A 17427-nucleotide genomic window follows, 5' to 3' on the forward strand; every position below is an offset into this window, starting at 1 on the left:
CACTTGTCTTCTGAGTCCATCGACCCTGCCCTGTTCTAGATCTAGACATAGAAATTATGTCCTTAAAGGAGTCTATTATGCATCACAGGTTGTTTCAAACCCTTGCAGAAGGACTTTCGGGGGGAGGTTTTTTCCATTTGCTTTTTTATTTGTTTTTAATTTTTGTTTTCTTTTTCTATTATAAATCCACTTATGAGAGCAGTGAGAGGATTGACAGTCTTCCATAGGGATTATAGACACTAAAACCTCACTAGTTTAGAATAGGTGTAAGGAAGAACCATAGGAGAGAATAATGGAGAGGACAATGAAAATATTGGAAATAGGCTGGGTGTTGCCTGATAGAGGTTTCACTTAATGATTAGTTAAGAATAATTTGTACTTAGCCTCTTAAACCTCCAGCCCAGACCATTATAAACAGAAACTAACGTTGTTTATCTATAATATAGTCTTTAAAGCAGTTGTACATGGTTTGTGTAGGGTCGTTGTCAGGAATCCCCTTTCCATTTGTGCAAACCATTAATCCCTTGTTTTTCCTAGGCAGCCCATCTTTGTATGGGTAAGTTACCGCCAACCACCTTCCACGTTATCAATTCATTAGGTCTTTAAAGTTACAACTATATATGAAATATAGCTAGATCAGAGAAAAGAAAGGCAAAGGCTTTAAGTTAGTCTTAAACATTAATGCATTCTTAGATGCTATTCCTTTGGTTTCCAAGAGCCAATAATTTCCTTTTTTTTTTTTTTTGTGCCTATGGAAATTTCAAACATGGATAAAACTAGACAGAATGGTTTAATGAACCTTCATGTACCCATCATCCAGCTTCAACTACTGTATATTTATACACACACACACACACACACACACACACACACCCTCCCTCTGTTCCCTCCACTTCCTCTGTCTTAGATCAAATCATTATAGCATTTCATCTGAAAATGTTTCAGTATGTGTTCTTCACAGATAACAAACATAACCATTAATTCCATGACCACACCCAAAAATAATAATTCTTTAACATCAAATATCCATTCAGTGTTACCATTTCCTATTATGTCAGTTAATTTTCAGGATTCACATAAGATCCACACTACATGTTTGGCTGATAGGTCTGTTAAATCCCTTTCAATCTCTAGATTTTCCTCTTCAGCTCTTTTTCACTCCTTTGCAATTCATTTGTTAAAGAAGTATGGTCCAGTGTCCCATGGAGTTTTCCATGTGGACTTTATTGGTTATACCCCTTCTAGTGGTGCATAACATGTGATTCTGTCCTCTAAACTTCCTGCAAGTTAGCTTGTTCACACCTGCTTACATTTTGAGGTTCATAAGCATTTGTCACCTGATTTTATTTATTGGCCATGGGTTTGGTTTTGCTTCCTATTAATAGGCGTATTCAAAACTTTGGAAGTAATTTTTTCAATGGGAATTTTTTAAAGTTTATTTATTATGAGAGAGCATGTAAGCATCAGCAGGGGAGGGGCAGAGAGAGAGAGAGGGAGAGAGAGAATCACAAGTAGGCTCCATGCTAAGCATGGAGCCCAACAAAGGGCTCAATCCCACAAACTGTGAGATCATGACCTGAGCCAAAATCAAGAGTCAGATTCTCAACTGACCGAGTCACCCAGATGCCCCAATTTAATGGGCATATTTAAAACCTACCATCTTCTGATACAGTCATATTTCACAGGAAAATTAGAAGTATTAAAATGTAGAGTGGGCTTTTTTGTATTCTATTTTAGGTCCTTTTGGATTAAGCTAGAGAAACTGAGTCCTTTCTCTGTATCAGTTATCCGATCTGCAGGTTGACGTATTTCCAAAGGCAGTGGTGAACTGGAGTGTTGGCTCAGGTAGTGCTTATGTAAATGGCAAAACTAAAATTATTTCCACCTAATAAAAAGAATCTCATGCTTTTGCCCTTGCCTAGTAGTGCGCAACACTAAAAATATCTTATTTTATTTTTTTTAATTTTTTTTTTCAACGCTTATTTATTTTTGGGACAGAGAGAGACAGAGCATGAACGGGGGAGGGGCAGAGAGAGAGGGAGACACGGAATCGGAAACAGGCTCCAGGCTCGGAGCCATCAGCCCAGAGCCCGACGCGGGGCTCGAACTCACGGACCGCGAGATCGTGACCTGGCTGAAGTCGGACGCTTAACCGACTGCGCCACCCAGGCGCCCCAAAAATATCTTATTTTAAAAATGAAACTTCAGGGGCTCCTGGGTGGCACAGTCCCTTAAGCCTCTGACTTTCGATTTCAATTCAGGTCATGATCTCCGGGTTTGTGAGATCGAGCCCTGCATCAGGCTCTAAGCTGACAGCACAGAGCCTGCTTGGGACGCTCTGTCTCCCTCTTTCTCTGCCCCTCCCCCACTCTCTTGTGCATGCACATGTTCTTTCTCCAAATAAACATTTTTTAAAAATAAAAAAATAAACATGAAATCTGAAGAGGAGAAAGAAGAGTTGTGTACTGAGAAGTGTGCTGCCTGGGCTTATGATTCTGTTGATGCCGTGAGCACCGTTCCCTGCCTGTGAACGATACAGGCAGTCATTTGCATGGACACAGGACGAGAGAGTGTGAGCAGCACCAAGTGCAATGTGGACACGTAAATTCAAAATGATGTATAGATTGCAAAAAAAAAAAAAAAAAGAAAAAAGGAGACACTGGGGATGAATGAGAGAAAAGCAAAGAAAATAGACGAACACACATACGCAACCAAAGAGAAACATGGATGGCTCAGACTTCACCAAAATTAAAGACTTTTGTGCATCAAAGGACATTATCCAGAAAGTGAAAGGACAGTCGAAAGAATAGAACATATTTGTGAGTCCTATTTCTGATAAGGTTTTAATATCGAGCCTCTATAAAGAATTCCTACAACCCAACAAGACAACACAAGTTAAAAATGGGCAAAGGACATGAATTTCTCAAACTATGGAACAAATGGCCGATCAGCGCATGAAAAGATGCGCAACGTCATTCGTCGTTAGGGAAATCTAAATCAAAACCACAGTGAAGTACCAGTTCACACCTACTAGAATGGCTACAGTTAAAACAAGAGATAAATTAAGCATTGGCGGGGACCTGGAAAAATTGGAACCTTCACGGGAGTATAAAATGGTGTGGCCTTTATGGAAAACAGTTCGGTACTTCTTCCAAAAGCTAAACAGAATGACCAGGTGATCCAGGAATTTCTCTCCTGGGTCTAGACCCTAAGGAATTGAGAGACTGAAACAGATGCTTACACTCCCGTGCTCACTGAAGCCTTATTCACCATAGCCAAAGGTGGAAACCACACCTTGTCTCTCGACAGATAGACAAACAAAACATGACACAACACACAGGACAACATGGATGGACCCTGAACACATTATGCTAAGCGAGATAAGCCAGACACAGAAACAAATACTGTATGATTCCGCTTATATGAAATATCCAGAATAGGCACATTCGTACAGAAAGTAGAGTAGACTTTTCAGCCTACAGTCTCTCAATTCCTTAGGGTGTAGACCCAGGAGAGAAATTTCTGGGTCATCTGATCATTCTGTTTAGCCTTTTGAAGAAGTACCAAACCATTTTTCCATAAAGGCCACACCAGAGGCTAGAGTTAGGGGAGAATGAAAGTTACCGTGTAATGCGTGTAGGTTTTCTGAGATGATGAAAAAGTTTTGGAAATAGGCAGTGGAGACGGTTGCACAAAACCGTGCATTTAATTAATACCACTGAATTGTATGCATAATTATGTACAGGGTTAAGGCGGCAAATTTTTGTTATATATTTGTAATTAAATAATTTTTTTAAAAAAAGATATACTTAGGGGTACCTGGGTGGCTCAGTCGGTTATGCGTCTGACTTCGGCTCAGGTCCATGATTTCAAGCCCCATGTCAAGATCTGTTCTGACAGCTCAGAGCCTGGAGCTTGCTTCAGATCTTATGTCTCCCCCCCTCTCTCTCTGCCCCTCTCCCACTCATGCTCTGTCTCTCTGTCTCTCTCAAAAATAAATAAACACTAAAAACAAATTTTTTTAAAGATATACTTGGGTGATACAAAAGGATATTTTAGTGTTTTGGTACTCTCAGCTCCCAAGAAATCTGACAGTTGTTTCAATATAGTAGAATTTACCATATCACCTTCTTCCTGTCGGGGAATAAGAAGAAATTTGGGGGGTTTCTGCCCTTTGACTTTGTTAGAACGTGTAAATCATAATCTGTCCTTGCTTGTGGACACTGCGGGCTACCCCACCGGGCAATGCCTCACATCCACACGGCACATTGCTAACCTAACAATGTTTAGTTTGGTCTTATGATGATTCTGTATTATGGATTTCACAGAGATCTGCTTTCTGGTTTCCAGGGCTGATAGAAGTCTGGATCATCCTGCTGGAGCAGCTAACAGCAGCGGTGTCCAACTGTCCACGTCAGCATCAGCCACCAACCCTGGATTTACTCTTTGAGCTGTTGAGAGATGTTACCAAAACACCTGGTAAGAATTTCTACGTCTGTCTTTTGGGAGGAGTTCTTATGCATGTAACTTTTTTTAGGAGGGTATTTCTGTGGGTCTGCTTGTTTCACAGCTATATCCCTGGACTCGGTGCAGAGCTCCATGCCAAATAGATGCTCAGTAAATACTTGTTGAATGGCTATGATGCAGTGATGTTTAAGATATGTCCTGTTATTGTTTCCATGTCTTCCCAGCAGTCCCTTTATAAATAATGTGTGCTATCCAGTTAGTTGGAGATGTTGGATTCCCACAATAATCAGGCCAAGGGTATTGACTTTGCTCTTTTCCAGGATTACAGTCTTCCTCTTTGACTGGATCTTACATGCTCTTGGCCCAGAGCTGTCAGTGAGACTCACTGGGTCTCTAGTGACATAAACAAACCATGTATATATACAAATACATATACATATATACATACATATAGATGCAATATTAAGACTGCAAGATCTTTTTATTTTTATTTTAGAGATAGCGCATGAGCAGGGGAAAGAAAGGGGCAGAGAAAGAAAGAGAATCTTAAGCAGACTCCATGCTCAGTGCGGAGGCCAAGGCAGGGCTCAATCCCACGACCCTGGGATCGTGACCTGAGCCAAAATCAAGAGTTGGGCGTTCAAGTAACTGAGCCACCCAGGTGCCCCAAGACAGCAAGATCTTAAATGTATAAAGGTCATAGGTGATTAGATTTAGAAAAAGACATTTAGTGGTCACCTGGTACCTTAGTAATACAGGAAAAGAATGGCCCTGAGGGCATTTATTTCTTCTTTTGAATTAATCAAATTTAGCATGTACACTTAGACATGCAAATTTTCCCAAGATCCAAGAAACTAGAAATTTTGGTTTTCACAAACAGAATCAGAACCACAAATGAACCCACTAGTTAATTCCTTAGTAGTAAGAGGAGTTTCATATTTATCATAAACTGATGAAGACTTGATAATCATATATACATTTTGTCTCGCTATTAATTTTGATAATGATGTTTGGTGAAATACATTGAACAGCAAAGAAATTATGAACACCCTACATGGGTTAAGTGAATTCTAGTAAAAGCATATAAATATTCTGCAGACATTAAAATGAGTGTGAATATTTAAAATATACATACTACGGAGTACAATCTCAAATTTATGAAATGTTATGCATTTATAAATATACATGCACATTCAAAAAGACTAGAAGTCAAACATCAAAATGTGATTATCTCTGTGGGTGAGCTTTTTTCTTCTTTGTATTCCCATGTGTTTTCTGTTTATTAGAAAAAGGGGGAAAATAGGATGCCTTACTTTTGTAATCAGACTTTAAAAATCCATCACTTTTATAAGGATTTTCATTGTAGCATTGTCTATAAAGCAAAAAATTAGGAACACCTTAAATGTCCATCAGTAAAGGACCGGATAAATAACTGCTGTGTATACATACCATGGAATGTGGCAGTCAAAATGAGGAATACCTAAATTTGCTAACAACGAATGGTCTCTAACACATGTGAATGTGCTTTTCAGTGTTTCATGTAGACATATGTACTTACACTTTAGAGGGTATTTCTTATAAACCTACAGATACATACACACATATCTGGGGACTGGCGTCAATCAGGTGATCCTTTATAGCTTTATCGGTGTTTGAATTTTTTTTAATGAATTTATTCATGTGTCACTTCCATAAGTAAAATCATCAGAAACAAAGAAGAAAAATGCCACCGAAGACCATATATTCCCCAATCAGTAGTAAGTTCTTTTTCCTTGCAGCTTCTCAGAGGGTAGGGGATGCCCGGGAAAGAGACAGGCGATGCCAAGCGATGGCAGGAGCTTCCCTTGCACTACAGGAGAGCTCTGCGACTCATGTCAGTTCTCATGCTGACTTTTCTCTTCCAGGACCCGGGTTTGGGATCTATGCGGTGGTTCACCTTCTCCTCCCTGTGATGTCCCTTTGGCTCTGTCGTAGCCATAAAGACCATTCGTACTGGGATGTGGCTTCTGCTAATTTCAAGCATGCCATTGGCCTGTCCTGTGAGCTGGTGGTGGAACACATTCAAAGCTTTATACACTCAGGTATCTATGGTGCCACAGCAGTCCATGCTGAGGATTTCTTTTCGTGGCAAGCGTCACCATTTAAATGTGCTTATAAATACCAGGGTATGAATTTTTTTAATTTTTTTAATGTTTATTCATTTACTGAGAGAGAGAGAGAGAGAGTGCAAGCAAGGGCGGGGCAAAGGGAGAGGGGGACACAGAATCCGAAGCAGGCTCCAGGCTCTGAGCTATCAGCACAGAGCCCCATGCGGGGCTCGAACTCAACAAACCGCGAGATCATGACCTGAGTCGCAGTTGCTTAACCAACTGAACCACCCAGGTGCCCCCCGCCCCCCCAGTGTATGATTTTTGTCCAGAAATGACGAAAATAGAATTATGTGGTCAGGGCCAACCTTCTCGTAGTAGATGATGAAAATGAAAATTGATACTTGCAGTACATATGTGACTAAAAATAAAATTCCATCTAGTATGTCTATGCATGAGGAGAGGGGAGGCAAGTTCAAATATATAATGAATACATTAAAAAAGTGACGGGTGTATATCTTCCTGCTTCGTCTGGGGAGGCTAAATGGAGGAGATAAGATTTTAGAACCGGCCTAAAGTATAGGCAAGAAGTTGTTTAAGAGGGTAGGGGGTAAGGTGTCTTCATATCTGTGGCACTTTGAAAAAGATCTCAAAGTGTGTGGTAGATAATATATTGAAGCAGGAATTAGAGGCAAGGGAAATAGGTCAGCTGTGGTACCAGTGGAGCACCATTTGTGAAATCTACATTCTTGCTCATGGTTCTTCATAGGAAGAGTTGGAAGTTTGAGAACAGAAGAAGAATCGCCGTTAACTCTAGAAGTTTTCATTCTGTATGCCGGGGCGCCTAGGTGGCTCAGTCGGTTAAGCGTCCAACTCTTGATCTCAGCTCAGGTCACGATCTCAAGGTTCCTGAGATCGAGCCCCGCATCCAGCTCTGCACTGACCGTGTGGAACCTGCTCAGGATTCTCTCTCTCCTTCTCTCCCAGCCCCTCCCCACCTCAAAAGAAGCGCTAAAAAGTAATAATTCTCCAGGCCTTTCTCTTTTCTTTATAAAGGGAGAGGTGAGGTAAGAGACTCCCTTGTTAGAGACATTAGAAAATCTGCTGAGACAGTCACCCCAAGGGAGAGTCTAAAAGCAAAGATAAGAAGTGGGTAGCTGCACTAAGTTGAAGGGCCATTTGCCCCACAAAAATGAACGTCCATCGCGAAAGAAAACCAGTGGATTTTTCCACGTGTAAGCGATAACTGTCCCTAGGGGTAGATGTTCTCATCTAGATCATTGTTTTTGCCCGGCCCAGAACCTTTGACGATCCTACTGAAAATGGAATCTGTGGCATCACAAGGACTCTGAGGGAAAAGAATACAGATGTAGTCCCTTGAATTGGACAAATAGAATGACTTGGGGAAGTCTCACCTTTGGTCTGGGGATAGTGTGCCAGACTGAAAAGTTCAAGAAGTGGTAAGACAAGAGAGGTCTTGTTTGCTGAGAGCATTGAATTCAATTTAGTCTATCAGCAATAAGGAATGTATACGTTTCATTTTTCTCTTTTTTGTTTTTTGAACAATTTAAATTTTTTGCTAGCCACTCTTCAGGCTGTAGATGCTGTATTCCGCCTAATAGTAATAAATGAGTAAAGTAGGTGAATTATACGCTTAACTTTGAATGCACACCGACACATGAAGGCAAACCACATATATTTCATCTTGAAATGGATAATACAAGCTAAAATTGAGTTTAAAAAATCCAAGAAAATTACTTTTCTCACAGATGTTTGTAGGACTTCCTCCTTTCGCTGCAGATGCCATTTCAACCCCCTCCTTTACTGAGTGAAATCGTGGTCTTACTTTTCCCCGTAGACATCAGGTATGAGAGCATGATCAACACGATGCTGAAGGACCTGTTTGAGTTACTGGTGGCGTGCGTGGCCAAGCCCACAGAGACCATCTCCAGGGTGGGCTGCTCCTGTATTAGGTGAGAAAAAGATCCCCTGGCGCTCCACAAAATTAAGAGTTTTTATTATAAAATCCAAGGAAATTAGATTGCTTTCTGTAGGTAAAAATGACTATATAGGTGTGTGTGTGTGTGTGTGTGTGTCTATTATTAGCATATATAGGTGTGTGTATATATATTATTAGCATATATAGGTATGTGTGTATATATATACACATACATACATACACACACACCTATATATGCTAATAATTCCTCATTTCGTGTTTAATCAGCAAACATGTATCGTCTTAGGCATTATACGAGGTATTCTGCTGGGTAAGAAGTCAAGATCCCTACCCTCAAGAGGCTTATAGCCTTTTCTAAAGGACATAACAAAGAGAGACCCATGAAAAATGATAACAGTAAAGACTTATCCTCCATGCCAAGAAGGGACAGGAGGGCCGGGGAGCAGGGTGGTCAGCAAGGGCTTTTCGTATTAATGACACTTGGTCAGATCCCCGAGGTCGGTAAGCTTTTGATCGGTGGGGACTCACAAGCAGAGCATCACAAACATGAGCACGGAGATCAGAGTTACCAGTGACGGGGGCGGGGGCAGGGGGGGGGTGAGTTTGGTTGTCCTTTGTAGAGGAGTGGCGGAAAATGGAGCTAGAATGGAAAACCTATCACAGAATATATACAGTCTTGCATGCAAGCCTAAACATTGCCCTATTTACACTGGGGACCCGTTGACATTTCTAAAGTCAAATGCTTTAGGAACAGTGTTAGGACGATGGAACGTCACAGGCGGAAGCCAGGAGTGATGAGAGGCAGTGAGACCTGCTATGGAAGCTATGGAATAAATCTGTGCACGCGTCTATAAGTCCTTACACCGTGTGACGACAAACATACAGATTCAGGATCTCCTTGTTTCCCTGGGCAGGTACGTCCTCGTCACGGCGGGCCCCGTGTTCACCGAGGAGATGTGGAGGCTCGCGTGCTGTGCCCTGCAGGACGCGTTCTCCGCCACGCTCAAGCCAGTGAAGGTAAAGTGCGGGCAGGAGGAGCCCGAGCAGGGTCCAGCCTTCCTTTGCCCCCTCCCCCTGTCAGGTCGGGCACCCGGATTCTGCCCTCCTCCCCTTAGCAGGCTGTCTCACCTGCAATCCTGCAGAGGGGGAGAGAGAAGTTGTCGGATCAGTGCTTCCATCCCGGACGCAGGGACAGTGTCAGCTCCGGGACGGGGCCTGGACGCACCCAGGGAACGCCTGCTGTGTTTCTCCCTAGGATCTGCTGGGCTGCTTCCACAGCGGCACGGAGAGCTTCAGTGGGGAAGGCTGCCAGGTGAGGGTGGCCGCCCCCTCCTCCTCCCCCAGTGCGGAGGCCGAGTACTGGCGCATTCGAGCTATGGCTCAGCAGGTAAGGACTAGGGCTTGTGATCCTAGAAGCCTCTTCCTGATGCTCTCACATCACCAGACTGCTTTCCACTCCCTTAGGGACGTACACGTCGTTCCTCTGCGCCTGGTCCGTACCGTCCTTTAAGAGGAATGACTGACCCAGTCAACAGCATTAGGATTGTCTCTACTGTCTCTCGCTTGTTGCGTCCTCCAGTGCCCAGATCAGATAGAGTCCTTTTTCTGACTGGCCGCTTCCACTTCATATACCACTTGCCTTGCTTGGACTGCTTAGATTATCTGTATTTGCTTAAACATTGATGTTACTGCCAGACTACGAGTGCCTAAGGATGGCACTTACAAGTTGCATAATTTGCAGACTCACAGTTCAGTTGACTGTAACTGAGAAGTGAAACTAACATATACTTACTCATGCAGGGATCACCATGTACCAATGACTTTTTCTTCTGGCAGATGTCAAAGAACTCACGAAAGTTGGTTGTGAGCTCCTGAGGAGCAGAGAGCACGTTCTGTGTATTCGCCCTAGAGCAGGGCATATAGAAGGCTCTTGGTAAATGCTGACTCAGGGAGTTACTGAATCACAAAAGGCCTTCCAGCATTAGCACTGGCTACAGATATGCCCCCAAACACTTGAGCAACACATCAGTCTACCTCCAAGAAACCCTGCATGGGCTTCCAGCAGTAATTAAGCCCTGTTCCTAAATTTACATATATTCATAATAGTGAGTGGGTATGGGGAATACAGTCTCATGTAATGGCAACAGACATATATGAATTATGTCTTCATATACAGAAGGTATTTTGCATATACGTGTGTGGTATGTTTGAAATATTAAGCAGTTGTGGGGCACCTGGGTGGCTCAGTAGGTTGAGGGTCTGGCTCTTGATTTCGTCTCAGATCATGATCCCAGTGTCACGGAATCAAGCCCCATGTCGGGCTCCACGCTGAGTATGGAGCCTGCTTAAGATTCTCTCTCTTTATCCCTCTGCCCCCGCGCATACTCTCTGTCTCAAATAAAAAATAAATAAAATTAAGCAATTTTTATAAATGTATATGCAATGTCAGATTCAATCATTGAATAAATACGTTCTAATTACTTAGAAAAATAAAGTGAAGTAGGGGTTTTATTCAGAGGCTCTCTTTCTCTATAAGATCTGTTCAAATTCTTAATAAAATCTCCCCTTAGTACATTAATAATCCAGGATACCCCGATTATCAGTTGAGAAGTTTCCAGGCTAGGCCTGGTTTCTAAAGGGCTTTCCCCAGCACTCCTCACATAGTGGGACCACCTTCCACCTCCCGCTTCTCCCATCATCTGCCATCAACACTCGTGATATCTCAGGCCGTGACGGTTGTACTGTTCTGAAGGGAGAAAGCACATCCCTCTGAAGCATCCATGGTCCGTCCGCAGAGGCTGGAACAGAAGAAAGGTCATAAGGCTGCAGCGAAGAACCACTAACATCCGCATGGCTGTTGTGGACAGCTGCGGCATTAAGGCACTGTAACAGAGAAGCCCAGAGGGTGGTCCTCTGATGGGATAACTTGTCTAATGGGACATCATTACACCGCTAGATACAGATGTTTCCCACGTGCCTCCTGTGTCCACCCTTCAGATAACCCAGAGAATCTGATAAGAAACTTTTCCCTTCTAAATTGTGTAAAACAAAGGAAAAGTTTCTTACGACTATTTCTATTTCCAAAGGGAGGTAGCAAAGGTCTGTGAAGTCATGTGAAATGAGATCACGGAGGTCAGGACTGGGAAGCGGTTGCTATCTCCTTAGTCACTTCTCCCACTGTCTGGTAGAATTGCACGTCCACGTTAGTAGTCCCGACAGGAGGTCCTAATTAATTTCTTATTTCTGTGTTGGATAGAATATAACTGACATCAAAATCAGATTTTTTTTTCCACCAACACAGCCCCTCTTTACGTGCTCGTAATTAACCTTAAATAGCAGCACTTGCTGCTTGGAGTGTAATGAACTGTCACATGATAAAGCTAGTGAGTAGTGTTAGCGTCAGCCGCTAACTTCTGAATATTTACTGTTCCAACATTATGTGTATGTAATATACACATATTAATTCTCTCAGCAAACACACCAGGTAGGAAACCTCAATATCAACCTTACTTTATAGGTGAGAAAATGAGTAGAAAGAATAAGCCACTTACCCAGGGCCACCCAGCTAATCCCTGGTGGAGTCAGGTCGAGCATGATGGGGCTCTGAACTGTACCTTTGCGTGTCTTCGCAGGTGTTTATGTTGGACACCCAGTGCTCACCAAAGACTCCAAACAACTTCGACCACGCTCAGTCCTGTCAGCTCATTATTGAGCTGCCTCCCGATGAGAAGCCAAATGGACATACCAAGAAAAGGTAAGCAGCTAACCAGCCTGAACATGTGGGGAACTTAGGACGAGCAGAGCTCATTTATTTTCCGTTCTGGCTCATTGTAGTCCAAGCTTTGGCTGAGAATACTGGAAACAGAGTCCTCTAGCCAAGGTTTTCGCAGAAAATTGTTCACCTCTCCACCAAAGTTTCCACATTTCACATGTACTAATTTGCTAGGGCTGAGGTAACAAAGTACCGCCGACTTGGGTGCCTTAACAGAATAACAGAACTGTATTTGCTCACAGTTCTGGGGCCTAGAAGCCCAAGATCAAGGTGTGGGCAGGGTCGGTTTCTTCTGAGCCCTCTCTTCTTGGCTTCTGCATGGATGCCTTCTCCCTGTGTCTTCACATGGTCTTTCTTCTGTGTATGTCTGTGTCCTAATCTCTTCTTATAAGGACACCAGTCATAATAGATTAGGGTCTACCTGATTAATTTTCAAGACCTTATCTCCAAATACAGTCACACTGTGGTACTGTGGGTTCAGATGTCAACATACGAGTGGTGTTGGTGGGGGGACACAACTCAGTGTGTTTTTAGGACTATATTACACCCTTTTTTTTTTTTAAGAAAATTGTAACGTGAGGCATGATTTATATTATTTCAGGGAGAAATACATCAACTTCTTAAGAGCAAGACAGCTGTCAGGAGACAGAAAGATCTCTGCCCTGCCCCAAGAACCTTGCCTTTTTTAAATACTATCATTTTGCCTGAAAACTATTGTTCCTAGACTTGAAGGAGAATAGCCATGACTGAAATTTCCATTTTTAAACTCCGACACAGGAATGGTAATGATGATAAGTGTTTGAGCACTATATGTGGAATACAGTGGCTAGGTATTTCCACCCCCGTTTTATCCACGAGGAAACATTCAGAGAGGCTGGGCCACCTACCCAGGGACACAGCAAAAGGGTGGAGCCACTTTGTATCCTTGGATTTGACTGTTAGTACAGACCTTAACTTAGCACAGGACGGAGAGCAAGAGGAGTTAGACCTAAAGAAAGTTCATTTATATGCAGTCCAGTGCATCCTCAGAGGTCCATATTGAAATCACCCATGGAAATAAATTTTAAAAAGCCCTAAATCAAATTCAGATTATAATATGAATAAAGAGAAATCTGGGTGCAGTTTTTAAATCGCTTGGGCATTGACAACCCACCTAATGTGAGAGCTTTAAGAAGTAGTACTTCAGGAATCTGTTTATCGCTGATACTGACATTAGCGTGTCTTAAGTCAGCCACTTGTTATGCAATTAACTCGAGGAGGAGGACTTTCCTTTGCACTTGGCATCTGAACACTTCACGGTCCCCTCCTTTAAAGGGTATGCTATATGCTGAGCAAAAGGTTGAAACGCTTGGGTAGGACAAATTGAAAAATCATCTATGGATTTTTGTTTGCTCCGGGTCTTTTTAAAAAGATGATTAAGAGTTGCAGATCTATAAGCAGTTATGTCGCTTTTTTGATATCTTTCTGAAATTTTGATCTCCTCAATATTGCTGCTGCCACTTTGTTTTCTTATTGCTACATCAGTCAGCTTGAACCTAAAAGGGATTTTCTGTTCTTTTTACACGCACACTTAGCCATTTTATATCCTAAAGCATCAAAAGGGGGATCTCGGTTGGTAAAGATCCTCCAGAATTCAAACGTGGCCTTGCGTCAACCCTCTTTTTTTTTTTTTAATTTTTTTTTCAACGTTTATTTATTTTTGGGACAGAGAGAGACAGAGCATGAACGGGGGAGGGGCAGAGAGAGAGGGAGACACAGAACCGGAAGCAGCCTCCGGGCTCCGAGCCATCAGCCCAGAGCCCGACGCGGGGCTCGAACTCACGGACCGCAAGATCGTGACCTGGCTGAAGTCGGACGTTTAACCGACTGCGCCACCCAGGCGCCCCTCAACCCTCTTTTTAAGTGTTTGCTGGTAAAGGGTTTTCCAGTTCTCAGGGAAGGTGATAGATCATGTCCTCTGGGCTATGGTGTTTATACCTTCAGAAGGTTGATCAAACTCACCCCTCTGGTTGTGGTTCCTGCTTCAGGAGTCCAGGCTGCCAGGGCCCTGGGATTGGAGCGTCAGAGCCATTTCTCACGTAGAACATTTTGTTCAGGCACCTGCACCTAGAACCGATAAGTTTTGGTTACTCGGTTCGTCTTGGATACTTAACTGAGTGCTCCTCTCACCAGACATTTTCCCAGGCCCTGGGAACACAGCTGAATAAAATACTGCCCTGGACCTTGGGGACTTTAGAGTGTGGTGAAGAAGACAGACAAGGGTATAGACTTGAGTAATTGGTGACAGGACTTCCCTTACAGTTAGTGTCCTTTAGTTGTAGACACAAAGTATTAGACCAATTTGGTGGCTTTTCGAGCCCTCTGCTTCGGAAAAATGCATATTCGGGGTTCCTATACCTTCAATAAATTATCAGGCGGAGGACGAAAAATTAAAAATTAATTAGCTAACTTATCAAAAGGGGGAATGGAGAGTTACTGTGCAGTAAATATTGAGTTTGAGATGAAAAAGTTCTAGAAATAGCGGTGACGGTTACCCAACATTGTGCACGTACTTAATGCCACCGAATTGTACTTTTTAAGATGGCCAAAATAGCAACTTTGTGTCATGTGCGCTTAACCACCAAAACAATTACTTAAGTGACTCGTTAGAAAGGGTGACGGTTCTTCGCTGCTCATTCTTTCCATCTTTGCTGAGCATATGGTGTTCCCTCAGTGTACCACTGCACAAAGGGCAGGATCAGCCTTTCAATGTACAGAAGCATTTGTGTTCCTTTCTGTTACAAAAAAAAAAGAATAATTTTTACATGCAAGGTCATAACTAGACACACTAACGTAATGGTTGGATTTTTGAAATAAACATTATTAACAAGAGTTGCCGCCTTGCTATAATTATCCCATCACGGGAATCAGTTTGCAACACAATGGCATAAGCTATTTGCGTGGAGTTCTTCAGAGCAATGAAAAGAATGTGAAACCACAAGCCACGTGGGGGAATTAAAATTTTCAGCTGAAGGTAGTACCTGGAATTGAAATTGTTTTCTTAGTATAAGAATGCAACCAAACAGAAGAGGCCACATCGTCAAAGGGCATTTCTAAACCTTCCTTATATGTGGGCTGTGCCCTGATAAGGACGAGGAGGAAGTTGTCCTCGTGACTGATGGGTTGTGCCCGCTTCTCAACCAGGAGGCCTGGCTAGATGTCTAGGGAGGAGTCGCCCCATCCCACACAGCTGACACGAGGGGTATCTCCGTGGATCCAAAAGAGCATTCGGGGCCCGCAAAGGAGTCCCCTGGCCATGCTGGCGGGAGAGGACACAAAAGAGAATTGCGTGTGTTGAGTGAATGCTGCTTTCTCTCCTCAATTTGGCTTACAAAGCTTGCGTTAAAGTACCTCTTTCTTCATGCTGCACCTGTTTGGTTCTTCTCCATCTCACGTGTTGGCAGCACTGGAGTTTTTACACATAGGCAGCTAGAGCATTAACAGTTAATCCTGGTAAGCAAGTGCGGTCCCTAGAAAGCCAGACTTCAGTGAGATTGCTGCCGTCTTGGAGTTTGAGAAAAAAAGCCAAAGCGCAGAGGAGAAAGCCGATTAAGATGCAGAGAATTGACCAGAAATTGTTACTCTCTGGTTTGACACCTCCTGACTCGTAGCTATGAAGGAAATAAAATGCCTGTATTTAATAGTTTTTATAATACATTAATATTATAGCTCCTAGATTTTTAAAAAAGTATCAGCAATCCCATTAATCATGGTGAAAATGGTTACCACGTAATGCCCCTTCTTAAAGGAAGGCATTAAACTACAAGTAAGTTTATCGTTTCACCCGCGTCGGTCCAAAACGTGCAACATCCAAATCGCTTTAAAGAACCTCGCGTTCGAACGAAGACTACTGATCAATCCCTTTCTTTTCGTTTGAAGCGTTTCTTTCAGGGAAATTGTGGTGAGCCTGCTCTCACATCAAGTGTTGCTCCAGAACTTGTATGACATCTTGTTGGAAGAGTTCGTCAAGGGCCCCTCCCCCGGGGAGGAGAAGACGGTCCAGGTGCCCGAGGCCAAGCTGGCCGGCTTCCTCAGGTACATCTCCATGCAGAACTTGGCGGTCATCTTCGACCTGCTGCTGGACTCGTACAGGACGGCCAGAGAGTTCGACACCAGCCCTGGGCTGAAGTGCCTGCTGAAGAAGGTGTCTGGGATCGGAGGCGCTGCCAACCTCTACCGCCAGTCCGCGATGAGTTTTAACATTTACTTCCACGCGCTCGTCTGCGCGGTCCTCACCAACCAAGAAACCATCACGGCCGAGCAAGTGAAGAAAGTCCTTTTCGAGGACGACGAGAGGAGCACGGACTCCTCCCAGCAGTGCTCTTCAGAAGACGAAGACATTTTTGAGGAGACGGCCCAGGTGAGCCCCCCGAGAGGCAAGGAGAAGAGGCAGTGGAGGGCCCGGATGCCGTCGCTAAGTGTCCAGCCCATCAGCAACGCGGACTGGGTGTGGCTGGTCAAGAGGCTGCACCAGCTGTGCATGGAGCTGTCCACCAACTACATCCAGATGCACCTGGACCTGGAGAACAGCGTGGAGGAGGCTCCCATCTTCAAGAGTGACCCGTTCTTCATCCTTCCGTCCTTCCAGTCGGAGTCCTCCACCCCATCCACCGGGGGGTTCTCGGGGAAAGACACGCCTTCTGAGGACGACCGGAGCCAGACGCGGGATCACGCCGGCGAGCCGGGGAGCCTGCGGGCCGGCAGCGGGGACATGCTGCTGCCCCCCAGCCCCAAGGTGGAGAAGAAGGATCCCAGCCGGAAGAAAGAATGGTGGGAGAACGCGGGGAACAGAATCTACACCATGGCGGCCGACAAAACCATTTCCAAGTTGATGACTGAATACAAAAAGAGGAAACAGCAGCATAACCTGCCCACGTTCCCCAAAGAGGGCAAAGCGGAGAAGAAGGGCGAGCCGCTGGGTCCACGGGGCCAGGACTCCCCGCTGCTTCAGCGTCCCCAGCACTTGGTAGACCAAGGGCAGATGCGGCATTCCTTCAGCGCGGGCCCTGAGCTCCTGCGACAGGAGAAGAGGCCCCGCTCTGGCTCCACCGGGAGCTCCCTGAGTGTGTCCGGGAGGGACGCCGAGGCACAGATCCAGGTGG

General features: G+C 44.0%; 1 protein-coding gene across 2 annotated transcripts in view; it reads left to right on the forward strand.

Moving 5' to 3' along the window:
• ARFGEF3 (ARFGEF family member 3) overlaps positions 1 to 17427 on the forward strand; it is a 187922-nt gene that overhangs the window by 159119 nt on the left and 11376 nt on the right. For both annotated transcript variants that reach the window (XM_043592445.1, XM_043592446.1), the window contains 7 exons: positions 4351 to 4479; positions 6372 to 6548; positions 8413 to 8527; positions 9429 to 9531; positions 9770 to 9901; positions 12147 to 12268; positions 16205 to 17423. In XM_043592445.1, the coding sequence (XP_043448380.1) occupies positions 4351 to 4479; positions 6372 to 6548; positions 8413 to 8527; positions 9429 to 9531; positions 9770 to 9901; positions 12147 to 12268; positions 16205 to 17423 (1997 nt within the window). The remainder of the gene's footprint in view (positions 1 to 4350; positions 4480 to 6371; positions 6549 to 8412; positions 8528 to 9428; positions 9532 to 9769; positions 9902 to 12146; positions 12269 to 16204; positions 17424 to 17427) is intronic.

This window comes from Prionailurus bengalensis, chromosome B2, assembly GCF_016509475.1.
Source record: "Prionailurus bengalensis isolate Pbe53 chromosome B2, Fcat_Pben_1.1_paternal_pri, whole genome shotgun sequence".
In the NCBI taxonomy this organism is placed as follows: Eukaryota; Metazoa; Chordata; class Mammalia; order Carnivora; family Felidae; genus Prionailurus; species Prionailurus bengalensis.